Consider the following 19,169-nt stretch of genomic DNA (forward strand, 5'->3'; position numbering starts at 1 on the left):
TTTCCACTGTTTTAGTGGACTCTGCTGCACGAGCGCTTGGTCTGGTTCAGGGTAGCTGGTGGGAATGCTCAGCCAGCAATGCAGGAGGGAGGCAGAAATGGGGTGAGAAGGTAGGATTTGGGGGTCCCTTTCAGAGGAGCCCCCTCAGCCTGACCTGCTGGGGTTGACTGTCCCACCCAAGCTGTGTCCTGCCTGTCCCAGGATGGGCTCTGCCAGGGGATGGTGACAAGCTTGGGGATGGCACTGTCTTGCATGGCTGGAGCTGGACGAGCTGCACTGCCTGCAGCCCTCCTGCAGCCACTGGGCAGCGTTTGGGGATTCAGTGGGATTAGGCAGGGCCTTGCCAGGGTGCAGGGGTGAGGTGTGGGCTCACTGACAGCCGTTTGTGGATTTGCAGACTCCTCACCCAAAGTGCCAATCCACGGAATTAAAAAGGGTCGGCTCTTGCTTTGAAGTCTGACACTTCTTGCCAGTCTCTAGCAGATACTTCATTGTGTGAAATCACTCCCTGAACATTCCTTCTGTGGAGAGAAGACTTCCCTCCTTCTTTCCAGGAGAGTGTTATTTCCTCTCGGGATGCAGCCTGAGCTGCTGCTCCTTTCCTCACCGAGCCCACTTGTGCTCCTGTTGCTTTTCTGGCTTGGGGAAATCTTGCCTGGTGTGGTTGGAAGGTAAAGAACCATTGCAGGCTTCAAGAGGACTTTTAAAACTGCTCATTCTCTTTAGGGTGAGAAGGGATGGCTGGAGATGGGATGGATGGCTGGAGGCTGGGGATAAGGGGTGGAAAATCCCCCCAGAGGGAATTGTGGTCAGCAGGAGCCAAAGCAGGGGAAGCATTGCCCTGAGAGGGTTTCCTCTGCAGGATGGAAGCATTGAGGGCTTGTTTTAGATATCTGCAGAAGAAAAGATGCAGGTTTTGTGCTTTAAAATGTTGAATAGCCAAAAGCTGGCTGATGGTTTTTCAGTCTGTATCAAAGAGCTGTAGCTCTTGGGAGATAATGAACCCTTGTCTAGGGATTGATAAAGCTGTCTTTTTCCTTTTTGTTTTAAGATTTAAACCTGCCCTTTATTCAGTGCTTTTATTTTTCTAAGCAAGTCATGGCAGCCAAAGGGAGTTCTGCCTTTCATTTCAGTAGATGTAGGGCATTTCCTGCTGTAGTTTATTTCACATGCAATTGTATTTGTGTTCAATGCAGAAATGCCCAGATATTGATGGTGTTGTCTGTTGCTCCAGCACTGAACAGACTTCCAGGCTCAGCCATGAGGAGCTTTGCTGGGCAAGGAGCAGAAGCACAGTCCTCTTGCTGTGGTCAGAAGTGTCAGTGCAGAGCTCAGTTCCGCCGTGCTGTCCTGGTGTTTAGTGCCATCAGTTCCTCACTTTCAGTGTGTTTATGTAGGACTGATTCAGTTCTGTGCAGCAGCAATTGTGTGCATGTAGATAGTGAGGGAAAATACCTGATTGCTTTCATTCTGGTTCAGTACCCACCAGCATCCTGGCAAAGGAGAGGAAATTGCCCCAAGAAATGAAAAACTCCAGATTATTTTACTGTCAGGGCAGCTTTTTTATTTTCAACCAAAACTGATGGAAATGCCTCAAAACAAAGAAGTTTTGTCTTGGAATTTCTTTACAAGACTGATGGACTATTTTTCTCTATGTAGTTGTCTCGTGTGTAATTCAGGATTTAATTTTGAACTTTGGCATTTACTTTTCTTCTTCTTGCCGTCAGGCCAGAGGGGAAGGACCCAATACTACTGATAAAATATTTCTGACATTTGTTGAGTGAGATCACAGACCTCAAAGTGTTTCCCAAGGTTGAATCAGATCATCACTCCCACCTCCTGGATGGGAAACCTGTTCCACGGCGGGACGTGCACAGCTGAATAATGCAGGAGGCTGGGGCTGGGGACACCAACCCCGTCCCTGCGTTCCAGCTCAGATCAAAGAGCTCAGATCTGCTTATCTGCTTCTGAGGGAGTGGGAAGGAGAGGTTATTTTTGTCTAGTCTGAGTCACTCATGCTAATTTATTTTTCATAATATGGCTTTCTTGTGGGGGACTCTCCGTACCTGCCTAATGTTGCACAGTTTTTTTGTTCCAGAAATCAAACCTGCCATTAGCTCGCTGCCAAACGGGTGGGTTTGTACTTCGCTGTTTGGTGCTTCGCTTTGCAGTTCCTAGCCAAAAAAAGGTGAAATCTCAGCTAAAGGTGTACATGCCTCTCCTTTTCAGCATCTGTTACCTGCACATAAACAGGAGCTGTTGATTTTTTGAGTCTGTTGACTGGGATGATGGCACTGATGCTGAGGGTCAGGTGAATGTGCACAGAGCTGAGATGGCCCTGTGGTGCTAAACTGGTTCCAGTTCACACCAAGCTCCAGGGTTCAGTCCTTTGCACTTCTGCACTCTTGTTTTGCACAAGTTTGTGTGGCTGTTTGCTACCTTCTGATTTAACTGCATTTCTAGGTTTGCTAGTACGGCCGCTGGCTCCCACAATTAATTAATCTGGGGATTATTGCCGCAGTTACGGCAGTCCCTGCGAGAATCTGCGGTGTAGCTTTTGGGACGGGACGGGTAATTAATTAAATTAAAAAATGAGTTGTTGATGCATCGGGGTGTCTGCACGCCTGCCTCCCCTAACGCTGTGTCCCTTGCAGACCGTGACGCCATGGGCAACGCGGAGAGCCAGAGCGTGGAGCAGGCCCTGTACGGGGACAAGCAGCCGGCGCTGGGCCGCAAGCACACGTCGCGCTCGCTGCGCCTCTCGGGCAAGGCCTCGCGCCGGGCGCGCCACGCCTCGTCGGGCAAGGCCGCGCACCACCGCGGCTCCGAGGTGAGCACGCGCTCCAGCAGCACGCCCAGCATCCCGCAGTCGCTGGCCGAGAACGGCCTGGAGCCCTTCGCCGCCGCCGAGGCCCGCCTGGAGGACTTCGGCAGCGCCACGTGGGCCGAGCGCGTGGACATGGCGCTGCGGCCCGTCTCCTACCACACGGACTCGTCGGTGACGCCCAGCGTGGACAGCAGCACGGCGCTGACGGCCGCCTCCGTGCACAGCGTGCCCGACTCGGAGGAGAGCCGGCTCTACGGCGACGAGCCGCCCTTCCTGGCCGAGGCCGACGCGCGGGCGCTGCGCTACGCCGCCAACGGCGCCGCCTTCGCCGACGCCGCCGCCTTCAAGAAGAAGCGCTCCAAGTCGGCCGACATCTGGCGCGAGGACAGCCTGGAGTTCTCGCTCTCCGACCTCAGCCAGGAGCACCTGACCAGCAACGAGGAGATCCTGGGCCTGGCCGAGGAGAAGGAGGCCGAGGCGGCGCGGGGCCCGGAGGCAGGCGGCAGCCCCCAGCCGCTGGTGGCCTGCCAGCGGGCCAACTCCATGAGTGACCTGTACTCCCCCAAAACCCCCGGGGCCACCATCAACGGGGGACCCCGAAACGCCTTTGGAGGGTACTGCCGGAGCCTGGTGTCCGACATCCCCGAGCTGGGCAGCCATAAGATGGCCTCGGTGGGTGCCGAGGACGCGCCCTCCTCCTACAGCAACTACAACACGCTGCCCTGCAGGAAGTCCCACTGCCTCTCCGAAGGGGCCTCCAACCCCCAGATGAGCCATAGCAGCAGCATGCAAGGCAGAAGGGCAAAAACCACACAGGTAAGGCAGTTTTCTGCTGGGCTTTGGCATTTGCTGGGCTGGGCCTATAGATGGAGGTTTTCTGGGTTTCCTTCAACACCCCCTTTCTGAGCAGAGAGCTGTTTCCAGAACTAGCCAGTCTCCAGAGCTGGCTCAATTCCATCACTGTCCCTTCTTCATCTGCAGCTCTCCTTGGACCTTTTGCTCTCTTCAGTGCCTCTGAGAAGGGGAAATCTGCATTTGCCAGCAGAAGATTTCCCTGCGTGTTTTGCGGTGCTGACGGTTCCTTTTTTCCCAGGGTAGCTGCCAAAACTGATCACTCCTCTGCAGAGCTGTGTCCCCCTTCTGCCCTCCCTGCCTTGTCGCCCTCCTCTGCCTGCACTCATGGCTGGAGGCAAAGAAAAAACCTGTCAGTGTTTCCCCTCCATGCTAAACACTCCCTGGGCTGAAATTTCACTCTTCTTATTAGCTGATGTTAGTGTCTGTGCAAAACATCTCCCCAGAACAGCACTGGCACTGCCAGGCCTGCTGTAAACTGAGAAATGATGGGGCGTGGAGATGTGTGGAGAAGATGCTGCTTCTCTGAGCCAGGGACAGCAAAGACTCAAGAGAAGCTTTGCTGTCAGGTGCCCCTCCTGCACTCCAGACACCAGGCCTGTGATTTTGGGGCTTTCTTACATGTTTCCCTGCTTTTTCCTGTCCTGCCTGATGGAGTTCCTGCCTCAGGCTGCAGGCAGTGGTTCTGCTGGCAGTTTAGTTGTAGAGAGGGGCAGAAAGGAGTTCCAAACCCTGCCCAGACCCGTGCTGGGATGGGGCTGCTCAGGGACTCCCTGGCCATGCTTGATCTGTGGAGATGGGCTGCTGCTAAATATAAAACTGGCATGCTGAAACAGATGCTGCAGCATCCCACAACAGCAGCTTTGTTCTTCAAAATCAGCTCTTTGCTCTCGGAGGTGAAAAGCGTTTGCTGTGCCAGGGCAGGATAAAAACCTAGAGAACAAGAAGAAAAAAAAAAAAAAGGGTTTTGGCAGCCTTGGACCTAACAGCTTTCCTGAAGATTGTTGGGTGCAGCCTGCTTTCGAGGGTATTTAAGGAAAAAGAGAATAGAGTCGGTGATGAACAGCCAAGCATTTGTTTTTCTTCTTGGTGCCTGTGCTGGCATTCAGAAGATTCCTCTGAGGCATGTAGTGAAAGTCTGGAATTTAAGTAGTATTTTGTGAGGCCTCAGCTATACCCAGGGAAATTATTTCGTGGGGCTGGTTTCACTGGATGGATCTCCCGAGACAGGAGATGATGGCTGTAAGGAGTCTTAGCAGTGATTATTACCATGGATAAATTCAACAAAATTAAAGCTTTGCAAAGGTCAAAATTCCTCCTCCCAAGTCTTTAATCCCAGAAGCATCCTGTAAGTATAAGATAGTTGTCAGAAATGAAGTCATGGCAGCCTCAGCCTAGCCTGAGCAAGCTTAGGGAAATGACTGCCATTGAGTGTTTGAAAAGGCAGAAATGAAGTCCAAATTTGCACACAAAGTGAAAGGAGTTCTTGGTGAGCCTGAAGAGGTGGCTTTGGATGGGGTGAGGGTAGGGAAGTGACCAGTCTGTGTCTGCAGTGTCTCACACTTTGCTCCTCTTTCCTTGACACTGCTGGTGTGGAGTGTGCTGGGGGCTGAGGCTGTGCCACTGCCCTGCTCTTACTGTGCACTGTGCTGGCCTGTGCCAGCTGGCACTGGGCACCTTTGGGGCACTTCTGTTTCCCTCTGCCCTCCCAGTCTTTCAGCTCTTTTATCTTTACACTCCTGGTGACCCCATTGCCCCGGAGCCTGCCATGTGTGTCCTCCTGCTGGACAACACTTCCTGCTATAGGTGTGTGTTTTCACCAGCCTTTTAAACTGCTTCCCCCACCCCAATCCCACAAAATCATTGTTGCATCTTAGGGCCATGAGGCCACCACACAAAGGTGACCCAAGGCCAAGTGTAATGGGGTGTTGGACACAGTTTTCCCTCTTGGCCTCCGGGCCAGTGAGGTGTCACTGCTCCATGGAGCCACCTAATGGGTTCTCCTAGCCAGGAGTGAAGTTTCTGCCCAGATCCCTGTTGTCAGCCCTCACAAGACTTCAGGGCTGTGTTTGCCAGTGGTTTGGGCTTTTTTCCCCCACTTTTTGGAAAGCTGTGACTGGGATATCTGCCTGTTTCTCTAGTCTCAGCTGCCCAGGTACTAGAAGTGCTGGAAGGGCCTGAAGATCACTGGTGGGTGACTTTTGACTGGTTTAGTTCCTGAAGAAGGGTCTGAGGGCACTGCCATGGCCTTGTGCCCTGGTGTTTGGTTCCCAAGTCCAGCCATCATTCCATTGCATGCTCAGCTGCGTTCATGAGCACCAGCATGGTTTCTGTAAGTTAAATTTGCTGCAGCTTCTCACTAGCTGTCCCAGAAAAGTGCATCCCAGAAGGAAGATGCCAGAATCATGGCTGCACATGTTTTGTTCCAATGCCTTATCCATGGGTTCTTTGCAAATACGTGGTTTACATTAAAGGGAAAACACAACACACCAAAACCAGGGAGCACAATCTCTCCCCATCCAAATTTAAACCTCCAATTGAGCGGTGGGAGTCCCTCTCCAGTAATGGGAGGGAGCTTTTCCCCATGGAGAGACAGTTCTGTTCAATATGCACAAGTGATTAGCGCTCCCAGGGTGGCTCTGGGGCACCCACGCAGCAGTTCTGCTTTCCCCAGCTCTGTGCCATTAAGGGCTCAGCTCTGCCGAGCCAGGCTTCCCGGGGAGCTCTGCTGGGATCTCTTTGGCTTTTGGAGCTGAGGTTGTGTAGGTGGAAAGGCCTTAATTGGCTGCCATTTGCACCCATTTCTCCTGGAAGGGAGGAAGCACCGCTTGGATACAGCTTGTTCTGACTGTGGGCTGTGTGATCCCCAGGATCCTGCAGCCTGTTTTGTGGGATCCAGATTTTATTTAGCAGCCCTCTTGTGTCCTGGGGCAGCTAAACATCTGCCTGCAGGAGACTCCCTCCTCCTCCTCTTCCTCCTCCTTCTCCTGGTAGACATTCAGGGACAAATATACCCCATGCTCGCCTGCTGTTATGAGCCCTGACTGACATTTTAAAGAGGGAATTTCCCAGAGAAGCTGTGGCTGCCCCTGGATCCCTGACAGTGCACAAGGCCAGGCTGGACAGAGCTTGGAGCAGCCTGGACAGTGGAAAGTGTCCCTGCTATGGCAAGGGGTGAATGAGATCGGATTTAAGGCCCCTCCCAGCCCAGCCCTTCTGTGATTCTGTGAATTAAGGGATGAAAACTTTGAGGTGTGGTTTGGTGCCCCTTCCAAGCCTGTCTTGCCACCTCCTTATCCCATATTCCTTGTGAAGCTGAGTGGGGGGGAAGGAACAAACTTCCTGCCTGACTCACTTGGAAGCTTCAGCACCAGCTCCAGGCCATGTCCTTGGCGTGTTAAATCCCCTTTTGTCCAATTTTCACATTTATTACTATTTTTAGGCCTCTCTAGGTAGCCTGCAGGAATTTGGGATCTCAAACCTTAAAAAAAATCCAACATAAAAATTTTTGCAGAATATGCAGGAGATGAAACCAAGGGGGTTTGTGGGAATTAGATCAGGATGTACAGGGAAACCAGTCTAAAATGAGACAATCGTTCCAGCTGATATTATTTTTTTACTGTCTCAGGGAATTTCATAACTGGTTACAGTGTTCATTATGTTCTGTAGGATGGCTAAACTCCAGAGAGCTGACACTTGCTTTTAAGTTGTTTAAAAAAACTTTTTCACAAAATCATTTTGTGGCTTTGAGGATAAAATGGAAAAGGGCTACACTGGGTCAGTCCCATGGAAGCACCATCCAGCCCAGTACCCTGTTCCCCAAAAGTGCTCAGGAAAAGAGATGGAGTATGGGGTGAATTTTCCCTCAGGGCATTTCCCGAAAGCCAGCAGGTTAGAGATTCCTTCCTGTGCAAGGAATGCATCCAAGGCTCTTGGGCTGACCTGTCCCCCGTGGAATCTCTTCTCTGAAATCATTTTCTGCTTCTGGCTTCCCCTCCATCCTGTTCACTCTCTGCAGAGCACTTGTGGCCTTCCAGCCAGAGCATCTCCAGCAGCTGGAGCTCTGCTCCTCTCAAGGAAGGCTGCCTGGAGTCTGGAAAACATGGCTGTTTCCAGCCCAGGTGTGATTCCTAATCGAATGGATCTTTAATCTGAGCTGTTTGACTCCAGGTGGAGTGGAGGAAGGAACTAAAGACAGAGTTGCACCAATTCAGAGATGATTGCTGGCACACGGGTTAGTGAGTAGCTAAGAGCAGGGTGCTGCTGCTTGGCAGCTGCACTCTGGGGCTCACTGATTCCAGCCCCTTTCAGAGATTGTTCCCAAGGTCTCAGTGTAGCCCAAGCCACATTCCCAATCCCCACAAGCTGGGAATGGAACTGTTTGGCTTCCAAAAGCTGGGACTGGGACTGTTTGGCTCAGCTGGATCCCACTGAGGAGCAGGGCTCAGCTGGTCACCCTGCTGAGCCTCCAGGCAAACCACCCAGAAAAGCCAAATATCTCTGCCTTGAGCCCCAGGACAAGGAAGGGCTGGGAACGGGCTAGAGGAACAGAAACCACTCGTTTTTGGGGCAGCCCGGGCTTGCACCGGGGCAAACTGCTCAGGAGTCCCCACCTTGGTTCCTGGCCACAGCCCTGGAATGCCCGGACCAAAGGAGCTGTTTATAGCCTGGCTGACTGGAAGTGGATTCGGTGAGGAAGGCTGGATCAGAGAGCTTCAGAGCCAGACTCAGAGAGGTCTTTCCTGCCCTGTCACCCAGATGGAGGAGATTAGATCAGGTATTTCCTAGTCGGGAGAGTTTAAAGCAAATAGTCACTCCCTTCAGAGCACACAGCTCTGCCCCAGTGTTGTCAGGGAAAGGAGCATGTGAAAATTGGTGTTTTGGTCTTCACTGGCAAATATTTTGATACTTTTTCAAAGACCTTAATTTGTTTTTCTTCCCTCTCTCTCGGCCGGAGGCCAAGGGAAATCAAATCACCAGCCCTGATATTTGATCTAGCTCCACTCAGGCGTGTTTTTTTAAACAGTAGGACTTTGTCATTCATACCTCTGAAGTGTATATAACAACATTGGCAATAGCTGTATTCTCTGGGAAGCTCCACACCCTGCATGCTTTTACTTCCAAGTGTTTTGCACTGAGAAATCACAGCCAGGTTGCCCCAGCTGCTTGTTTGCTGGGCTGTGCTCACTTGCATGGGTGCAATTTGCAGGAGTGCTCCTTCCCAGTGAAGTGCTCCGTTGGAATGCTCCTTTTCAGAGAGCTGCAGTGTGTGATGGGGTGCCTGGCTCTCCTCCCTGATGACAGGCATGATTCCCCTGCTCCCTGCAGCCTGTGGTTGTTCAGGTGAGCTCCTCCCAGGTGATGTGTTTGGGTTTCAAGCTGCTGTTCTAGCAGCTGTCCCTCATTTCTACCCTCTCAGGAGGAATTGCCTCTTCTTGGCTTCAGCAAACAGAAAGTAACCCAACCCTGTGTTTTAATTTAACTGGGAGGGTTTTGATGGCACACTGCCCTTGGTTTAACTCGAGCACAGTTTGGCTGCTTTTATTACTTTCTGGCTAACTCAGCTCCTCTGGAAACTTCTTCAGCTGGGTGGTCCTGGGATGAGAGCAGGGTAAATTTGGGGGTTCCCCAGTGTATCCTTTGGGAACAGAGGCATTAAACACTGCAGCACCCGAGAACTGAGGGCATGGAAGGTGGGAACTCACCTCAGCTCTGTGCAGGTGTCAGGAGCTGCATGCAGGGACCACACTGAAAGAGGGGATTAGGGCTGCATTCTCCTTCATGGAATTATGGATTTAGCACCCCTCAAAAGCCAGGGAGGAGCTGGTGGGGATGATTTCATTTTCCACATTTCATGTCTGACAGCTCCAGGGCTGCAGGACTCCCTGTGTGTCCAGGGTTTGCCTTTAGAGCACCCAGGGTAAGAAAGGCAGGTTCCTTGGGGAAGCACAGGGATGATCTTTCTGCCACATATTGGCTGGAAAACATCTGGGGAATCAGTGAGCCAAAAGTGCTGCCAAGCCTGGTGCCTAGAGCTGAGGTGACAGCTTAGCCCTGAGACTTTCCCAGGGATTACTGCCCAGACACCTGTGCCTGTGATTCATCCTTTCATCATAAGGCTGGAGTTCATTGCCAGGAGGAGTATCTGGAGCTCTGGGCTAGTCCCTTTTTGTCAGGAGCAAATTTGATTTCAGAAACCCATGACCCAAACCTACTTGCTTATTAAATTACCCTGAGCAGCTTTTAATGGCACATGGAAGGATTTGTTTATTTTGTTTTTTCTAAATTTAACTTTTTAAAAATTTTGACTCTTTCAGGCATCTCAAGAGCTGCTGCCCCAGTGCAGTGAGTGCACAGAAGTAGGAATCAAACCATTTCTCCCACTCAGGTTTCATGATTTATGATTTATCTTTGCTCCTCGATGTGACTGTGGAGAAAGGATTCAGTTTGGATTTGCAGCCAGCCATGCCTTGACCATCAAATGATGGCAGAGTCAGTACTGAAAAGAAAGGAAAAACACTTATCGGGCCAATCTTTCTCCACAGAGGAGCTTCAAAGGGACAGCAGTCAGATAAAAGCATGCAAACCATCAGGCTGCTGGCCCATTTGAAATGTATTCTGTGTTGCTTGCCTCAGGAGCAGCCAGACAGGTTGTGTGCAATCACTCTTGCTGAGTGTGAGCATCTGATTGCTCTCTTGCTCAACAGGACAGGGAACAAAGGACATGCACTGGCTTGGAGGGAGCCCCTTCCCAGGAAAACCCCCACTCAGCTGGACTTTTAATTTCATGGTTCATTCAGAAGGGAGTTTTAACCATGAGGAAAAGTTTATATATTTATGGAAGTAAGGTTTTTCCTACTGAAGCAGCCCCAAGTGCCCATGAATCAGTGCTGCTGGTGGGGCAGGAGGAGGTGATTCACCCAGGCCTGTCACAGTGTCTGTGGCAGGGCTGGTGGTGGGAACTGCAGCTCCTGCAGGCGCTCAGAGTGTGCCCAGTCATGAGCCAGAGCTGGGCAGGGCTTGTCCCATCCTGTGCTTTCTTCCAGCAGAGGCTAGTACCAGGTATGTTCAACACGGGGACACTTGGAACCTGTCCCAAAGCTCCTCCCCTGATTTTTGCTAGGTGAATGTAGACATTTTTCCTAAAGCAAAGAGGTTTTTCTCTGTTTCTCTTTTAAGTTTAGCTTGAATTATTTACCAGATCTGGCTGCAGCAGACATGCAGAGGTATGAGTACCACGTGAGCATGTGCCAAAGCTACAGCACCAGGTACATTAGCCTGATGTAGCTTTTGCATTACAGCTCTATTCCCCACTGCCTTGTTTTGCTTGTTTTGCCTGAAACCCCGTGTTGATGTGAAGAAACAGCCCCGTGTTTAAGTGGGTAGCTAATGCTTGCAGTAGCACTTTATTTACCCACTTGGTTCACTTGATGGGGCTGTGATAACTCATTCCACTTCGTTGCACTGGGATGCTCCTAGGGCTGCCCTGGCACGTGGCCTTGTTGGTGACAATGGCCCCATTCAGCCCGGCTGTGCTCCTCATTCCAGGGCTGATCTCTGTGGCACTGGGCGCCTCTCCCTCCTCTCTCCCTTCAGCCCTCTGTGCTCAGCCTCCTTCCACAGCCCCCGGGCACCTCAGGGACACCCGTGGTGCTGCTCCTCCAAGCCCTTGGGCCCTGCCAGGGATCCCAGATCCCAGTGGGAGCTCTGCTGCTGCTTCCCACATCTCCCCACCCCAGCACAGTCCCAGAGCCCATTCAGTTCCTTCCCTTCCTCAGCCCCTGCTCTGCACGTGCCTTCCTCCCTGCTGTCCACAGGGTGACCTTCAGTCGAGCCTGTGCTGCTATGGTTTGTTCCTGGCCTGGCACTGTTCCTCCCTCATTCCCAGCAGATTTCTGTGGGATGGCAGCATTAAAGCTGTGTGTGCTTTGTGCAGAACCCTGGGCTGAGTGTGTTCAGTGCAGCGCTGCGAGGCTCCCGGGCTTTCCCTCCCCTCGGATGGGAGTGAGCTGGTATTGCAGCAGGAGCTCAGAAGCAGAGACCTCTGAGAATGCCCTGAACCCTGCTAAGCCCAGCCCTGATCTCCTTTTGGGGCACACAAGGCTCCCTCCACACCGCGTTTGATAACTCGGAGCAGAGCAGTGCTGGCAGCTCTGGGCTCGGAACTGCTCCCACCTTTGTCTGCTCAGACCCCCCTCCTGCCAAAGCCTTCAGGGGGCTGCCCACAAGCCTTTGGTAAGGGCTCTTGAGGAGTGGAAAGGGGAGTGCAGGGAGCAGAGGGAGATTAGGAGCAGGGCTGTAGCATTACACTGAAAAGATCTTTTGAGTCCAGCCTGTCACTTGCATTGTGGTAAAGATTGTGGAGATCTTTGCAAAATGTGCTACAGTTTAACCTTATGAGCAAGTATAACGTATATATTTACTCTGAGCACTCCATCCTTGAGGTTCTTTTTATAGTTACTTTTTTTTAAAAGCTGATATGCTCATACATTAGTTACAGAGTATAAGCCCCATTTATTGACAGGGAAACTGAGGCAGTTAAAACAATGTCTCACCAAGGTCATCTGAACAGGCTGTAGCCTGACAAATCCTATCTCCCTCAAGTTTGTGGTCTATTCTAGTAGTTCTTTGTTTTCTTGAATCAACTCATTTTAACTAGAGCATGAGATATGCTTCGTAAAAGTTAATTGGCCAAGATTTTGGAACTAACTACAGCTTTTTGTAGAGCTTAGAATGATGGAATCACAGGATTATTTGCGTGGAAGGGACTTTAAAGCCCATCCAGTGTCACCCTTGCCATGGTCAGGGACACCTTCCACTGTCCCAGGTTGCTCCAAGCCCTGTCCAACCTGGCCTTGGGCACTGCCACGGATCCAGGGGCAGCCACAGCTGCTCTGGGCACCCTGTGCCAGGGCCTGCCTACCCTCACAGGGAACAATCCCTTCCCAAAATCCATTCTGGACCTGTTGCCTGTCAGTGTGACGGTAACTGGCTTCCCAAAACCAAGAGCATTGAGCAGCAGGATGCACGCGTGGCTGTGGAGGCTGCTCTGGGTGGGGACAGGGCAGTGCTTCCAGGAAAGCCTGCTCAGCTCATTCGCACGTGGAGCAGCAGAGCAGCCCTAGCCTGGCCAGAGCAGCCTGTCTGCATTCAGTAACCAGCTGGACCAGCAGAGCTGTGCTCATCCAGCAGAGAAGGAAGTGCTTGTTCTTCCAGCTGGACTCCAAGTGTCCCTTGGGAAGCGGTGTTTGTAAAGAACGGGCCCATCCATTGCAAATTAATGCCTGGAAAGTTAGTCAGCCCCTGCCCTGCCCCTCAGCTCTCCTTGCTCCACAGGAGGATGGATTCACACAGAGCTGCGGGAGGGTTTCTTTGTTTCCACAGAGCTGCTCTTGGATACAAAGAAAACTGAACCAACATCTGGAAGCTTGTTTTCTCTCAAAATAAATACTCCATTCTGCTACCTCTTCTCAGAGACTCATCTTTTTTTAATTTTTTTTTAACTTGTGAATCAAGAGCTAGCTGCTCTTGCAGGAGAGGTAGAGGTTGAAATTCCTGTTGGTTTTGGCCATATTTTTCGCTTCTTTGCATCCTCTTCACTCAAATACCTAAAATATTTACAGAGTTTGGTCTTTGTTTGTCCTCTAAAATCTGCCACAGATGCCTGTAGATACCGAGGTGGTGGTGGGCATCCCCCTGGGGGGATTAGCCTTGTAGCAGGGGCCAGCTGAGTCACAGCCTTCAAAACCCCAATTCAGTGGGATTTTCTCCTGTCTTGCTCAAATTGGCTGTATTTTTGTCTCTTCTGATCCTTGCACCTCAAGTTCTTGGAGACCAGGAAGGGTCTGTGGGATTTGGTGGGGAATATCACATGGCCCATCATTACAGTTTGTGATGAGAACAGAAATAATTTCAGCCACATTAACCTGTCAGGAAGGAAAAAAACCCAAGAGCCTTTTTGGTTACATAATTCTCAAAGGTTGGCCTTGGGGTGTCTGAAATGTATCTTCAGCTGTAGGTGTGAATGCACAATATCAATGTTTTCTCCTCAAAATGCGTAGGTTGGGCGCTGCTTTTCTCGACACTGCCAGTTTTTGCTACCATATGTTCTCCCTTTGCAAAACCTTTAGCACTGTTAACTTGGCTTAATGTAAACAGATGATGCTGCATCTCAGATTCCAAATTGCCAAATTGGTGGCTGTGGAGGCACCACCTGGAGCGGTGCGCGTGGGACTGGTCTTTGCTAACCTGTGCTGGAAGCTCTGCCTCCACCCTCTTGGAAATATACCACACCTTTTCCTCCAGCTGTTTGTCTCCAGAAGGGAGGAATTTTGCCTTTGATACCCCAAAGGCAAAGTGTGGACCCACAGGGACTCCTGCAGCAGTCAGGTGTCATTGTTAGGCTGGATGTGACATACACACATGCTTAGGGTCTAAGAAGAAAAAAGTCTTTTATTTGTTTGTTTTTTAATTTATATATTTTTAACAAAGCCTGATTTTAAGTGATTAACTCCATTACAATAACTTATTATATTTATTGGTGTACAGCCCCACCAGTACAGTACAGCCCTGGAGCTGTGAGATGTTAAATGTTGAAAGCACAGGGAAGCTGGAGGGAAATGCATGAGGCAGCTTCACCCTTTTCTCCAAGGTGGACAGTGCCTGTTTGTCACCTTTTCCTCCAGTTGTTTGCCCTAGGGATGAGAGGAGATGAGGCATTTCCATCACCAGCAAAAATGGAGGCGTGAAAACCGTGGTGCACTCAGGTGTAGCCATGATATTTTCTGAAAAATCCTTTCCTTAGGATTTTTCCTCCTGAGAAGCTGAGGGGCCTCAGGAACAAAATGTAAGCAATGGTTATCTGCTGCTGTGGAATGCAACAGGTAGATCTGTGACTGTTTCTAATTAATGGCCAATCACAGCCAGCTGGCTCAGACTCTCTGTCCAAGCCACAAGCCTTTGTTATTCATTCCTTCTTTTTCTATTCTTAGCTGGCCTTCTGATGAAATCCTTTCTTCTATTCTTTTAGTATAGTTTTAATGTAATATATATCATAAAATAATAAATCAAGCCTTCTGAAAGATGGAGTCAGATCCTCGTCTCTTGCCTCATCCTCAGACCCCTGTGAGCACGGTCACACCCAGGCTTTTGGCCAGGCTCTCCCTCACCCCGTGTCTCTCTCCCTCGCAGGACGTCAACGCGGGTGAGGGCAGCGAGTTCACGGACAGCGGCATCGAGGGCGCGGCCACGGACACGGAGCTGCTGTCACGGCGCTCCAACGCCACCACGGCCAGCTACTCGCCGCCCGCCGGGCGCGCCTTCGTGGGCAGCGACAGCGGCAGCAGCTCGGCGGGCGGCGATGGGCTGCGCCAGGGTGTCTACGAGAACTTCCGCCGTGAGCTGGAGATGAGCACGGCCAACAGTGAGCAGCTGGAGGAGGCGGGCTCGGCGCTGAGCGACGAGCAGAGCAGCGGCACGCTCAGCTCGCCCGGGCAGTCCGACATCCTGCTGAGCGCCGCGCAGGGCACCGTGCGCAAGGCCGGGGCCCTGGCCGTCAAAAACTTCCTGGTGCACAAGAAGAACAAGAAGGTGGAGTCAGCCACGCGCAGGAAGTGGAAGCACTACTGGGTGTCGCTGAAAGGTGCGGGGATGGCGGGCAGGGGTGTGTCCAGCAGGCACTGTGGGTGTCACTGAGAGGGGCAGGGGTGTGCCCAGGTGGGCGCTCTGGGTGTCACTGAGAGGGGCAGGGGTGTGCCCAGGTGGGCACTCTGGGCTGTCGAGTGACTTCATGAAGGGGTGATTGATGCATCACGTCGGGGTCACCGCTTGTCACCTCAGGTGTCCCCCTGACACAGGTGTAATTAGTGCTGACTCCATGATGCAGAAGGCTGAACCATTCCTTTATTCTTCTATGCTATCTTCATACTATACTCTTAAGAAACCCATAACCCCTTCTAGCCTGATGGATACAGCTTTGACCTCATTGGTCTACCAACCAAAACACCACCCTTTGGTAGACAAATCTCCATAGCACATTCCACATTTTCCTAGCAAGAGGTGCAGCAAGTGGGGATAAGAATTGTTTGAATTCTTTCTCTGAGCTTTCTCACAGCTTCTTGCAGCCTTTCCCAGGGAAAATGCCTGGGAAGGCCTGTTCCTGCTCTCTGGCCAGAGAGCTGCTGCCACACTGGATGTCACTGAGAGGTACAGGGAGAGTGGGCAGGGATGTGTCCAGTGGGGTGGCCAAACCAGGGGCCTGGACTCCTAAAAGAAGCTGCTGTTGATATGAGGTGTGGGAAGGTGGCCCTGCTGTTCTCTGGAGGTTTTACGTGGTGGTTGCTGATGTGCTCAGTGCTGGCACGTGTGTAGGCACCCCCAGGCCCAGCAGTGGGGTTCAGCCTTGCTTGGAGCCTGCTGGCACCACCCTGGGCACTGGGTGTTCCTTGGAGAAGGCGTCCATGGCTTGCTGACAGCTGAGTGAATACCTGTGTACCCCTGCAGGGTGGGGGGCTGTTGGTGGTGACAGTGGCTGCTGGTGTGCACACAGGGGCTCTGCCATGCTCTGCGCCCCTCCTGTACCTCTCCTTCCCCAGGAGGTGCCTCATGAGTATAAATACTCAGGGTTGCAGCACGTTTGCAGGGTGGACAGGAAGCTGTGGTTGGTCACCAAGGCTGGCATGTGGCTCTGGCTGTGTCACCCACCCCGTGCTGGGCACCCAGCTGCCCTGCTCCCTCCTCAGCTGCCCGGGCCACAGACCCCCTTCTCTCTGGATTGTTGCAGAGCAGGAACTCATAAACTCTTCTCCATGTGCTTCATCAGCAGGGAAATGGGAAGCCATAGCTTTGGGACTGGCCTCCCTCTCCTGTGCTGTGGCCAGAGCCATGCCTCCTGCTCTAGGTGGGGGTACCCAGAAGGCTCAGCGTGGTCAAACCCTGCCCTCCCCACAGAGAGCTCTTCCTAGAGCACTTTTATTTGCTTTTATTTTATGTTTATTTTTAATTTGCAGCGTTGTTTTAAAGCCAGCAGCAAAGTTTGGAGCCGGCTCTTCCTTGGGGTGGCTGGAGAGCTGGGGAAGGGGGAGGGAAGGGAGGTGAGGGGCAGCCCTGATCTCCGGGGAGGGGGCAGGAAGGTCTTGCTGTGAGGGGCTGCAAACAAAGGGCCATCTGGGAGAAGAAAGGGGAAGGATGAGCAGGGGAGTGATGTTGTTTTGAAGTGCTTTGGCTCAAGTGGAGTGTTAACTCCTCGGATTGCTGCGCCTTGATACTGGCAGTGTTTAACCGGGGCTTTGAAGTCAACAGCTGCCATTGTTTGGCTGCAAATTGTTTTCTGGGAGGCTGGAGCATCCCTTTCCAGTGACCAGAGCATCCCTTCCCAGTGACACAGCAACTATGTGCCTGTAAGCAGCTGGAGATAGTGTGGGAAGGTGGGAGAGGAGGAGACCCTTTTCTTTTGGAATCTCCCAAATTGCACCCTTGCTCTGCACTTTGTTTTCCTTCCCCGGGAGGATTGTAAAGACTGTTTTGTAACACCGAGCAGGCTGTTGGCTGGCCCCAGCTGAGTTTTTTTGTCCATCAGTCTTTCAGCAAGCGCAGCTCATCCCAGCCCATTTTAATTCCAGTTCCTGTCTGCATGCAGTAATTAAATGGCTTGATCTTTGCCTTGGGGGGACTGCAGCTGCAGAGCTGAGGCTGGGCCATGCCCGGGGGTCTGTCTGCTCCCAGGGCTGGCTCACAGCTGGCTGTCACCCTCAGGGGACCAGGATCTCTCCCCTGTGTGATGGGGTGGCCATGGACAACCCCAAATTTGGGATTTCTTACGCTGTTTCTCATCTGGGAATGTATTTCACTGCCCATGACTTTCTGTTTTGGCAATCCTAGGGAGAACAAAGCTCAGGGTGAACAGAACAGCCTGGGGTCAGGGCTCACAGTGCCCTGCAGCTCGTGATGTGCCTGCCTGGCACTGAAACCAGCAGAATATTTGAACGTGCTGCTCCCTGTCTCCTGCAGGCTGCACGTTGTTCTTCTACGAGACGGACGGCAGGTCTGGCATCGACCACAACAGCATCCCCAAGCACGCGGTCTGGGTGGAGAACAGCATCGTGCAGGCTGTGCCCGAGCACCCCAAAAAGGACTTTGTCTTCTGCCTCAGCAACTCCCTTGGCGATGCTTTCCTCTTCCAGGTTGGCTTCTGCAAAGCTTTTTTGTGTCTCCCAGCAAGGAGGGCATCTAGCTCTGCTTGAGAGGGGTGGGAAATCCTGCTGGCTGCAGGAGGTTTGGGGTTTTCCTTTGGCAGCACTAGAGGAGGGTCATGAGCTGAACATGATCAGTGTCAAATCTACTTTTTTAATAACTGGCTGGACCTTCCTTGTGCGGATGGCTGGAGCAAAGAATGAAGAAATGCTCCTGCATCCCTGTAAAAACTGCTTGGGCAGCATGCTTAGAGCACACAGACCAAGCCAGTCACCCCACAGGACACCCAGCTGGGCACTAAAAGTGCTGTGCCAGTCTCTGTGTCAGGGGAGAGTGCTCAAGGGGCTGACAAGACCAGGAGCAGCTGGAAGTGCAAGGGGATGTCTGGATCTGCAGTGCTCTCCCAGAGGGGCTGCAGAATTCAGCTGTCCCTTGTTCACACACCTTGCTGCTGCCTCAGAGGAGACTGGAAGTGCAGGGTTTGGTTCTTTAATCAGGAAATAGAAATGTCTCCATTTCGCTGGGTGCATGTGAAAAAAAAACAAATCCCAGGACTTACATCAAAGACCGCAGATTAGTTGATGTGTTTCACTTGAAAAGATTTCTGCCATTTGGTAACCACTGCTTCCCTGAGTGATTTTTAGGTTGTCATCCCCTTTCTTCTGTGAGGTTGGCAGTAAGCAGGGTGTGACATTCTGTTATTTGCAGTTGGCAGCACGTGCTGAGGTGGGTGCATTTCCTCCACTTGTGGGTCAGTTTTCTTCATTGGAGGAATCCTTTATTTCTCTTTCCAATTACAATGCAGTTTCTTGCCTCCTTAAACCAGAAGCTACTCTGGAGTAGGATGTGTCCCAACATCATCACTCCCTTGTATTCCAGATCAAAAAACTGAATTTATACAGTGTTGTGGGTCCTTGCAGCTGTCCTTGCAAAGGGCTGGATTCTCAAACTGGTGCAAAAAGAAAAGCCATTCTAAATCCTGGAGGGACTGAGTGTCTGACTGAAAAAACCCATCTTTTTTTGTGGACTAACTTCCCTGCCACCCCAATGGGGTTTTTCCTTCTGTAGTACTGCCCTGCCCCTCTCTCCTTGACGTTTTCCCTGGGAAGGGGATGAGTATTTTGGCACCTGGAGACCTTCCTCCAGGTGAGAGGGGATCACAGAGCCACAGAATGGCCTGGGTTGGAGGGGACCCTAAAGATTACCTTGCTCCACCTCCTGCCACGCAGGCACATCTTCCACTGTCCCAGGCTGCTCCAAGACTTGTCAAACCTGGCCTTGGACATTTCCAGAGATCCAG

General features: G+C 51.8%; 1 protein-coding gene across 5 annotated transcripts in view; it reads left to right on the forward strand.

Annotated features, from left to right (window-relative positions):
• The window catches only part of TIAM1 (TIAM Rac1 associated GEF 1), a 151,930-nt gene that overhangs the window by 76,334 nt on the left and 56,427 nt on the right, over nucleotides 1-19,169 (forward strand). For all 5 annotated transcript variants that reach the window (XM_036404191.2, XM_036404187.1, XM_036404186.2 and 2 more), the window contains 3 exons: nucleotides 2,655-3,643; nucleotides 14,870-15,320; nucleotides 17,687-17,859. In XM_036404191.2, coding sequence (XP_036260084.1) covers nucleotides 2,666-3,643; nucleotides 14,870-15,320; nucleotides 17,687-17,859 — 1,602 coding nt within the window. In that variant the 5' untranslated portion in view covers nucleotides 2,655-2,665. The remainder of the gene's footprint in view (nucleotides 1-2,654; nucleotides 3,644-14,869; nucleotides 15,321-17,686; nucleotides 17,860-19,169) is intronic.

The sequence above is a fragment of the Molothrus ater genome, chromosome 2, assembly GCF_012460135.2.
Source record: "Molothrus ater isolate BHLD 08-10-18 breed brown headed cowbird chromosome 2, BPBGC_Mater_1.1, whole genome shotgun sequence".
Classification (NCBI taxonomy): domain Eukaryota; kingdom Metazoa; phylum Chordata; class Aves; order Passeriformes; family Icteridae; genus Molothrus; species Molothrus ater.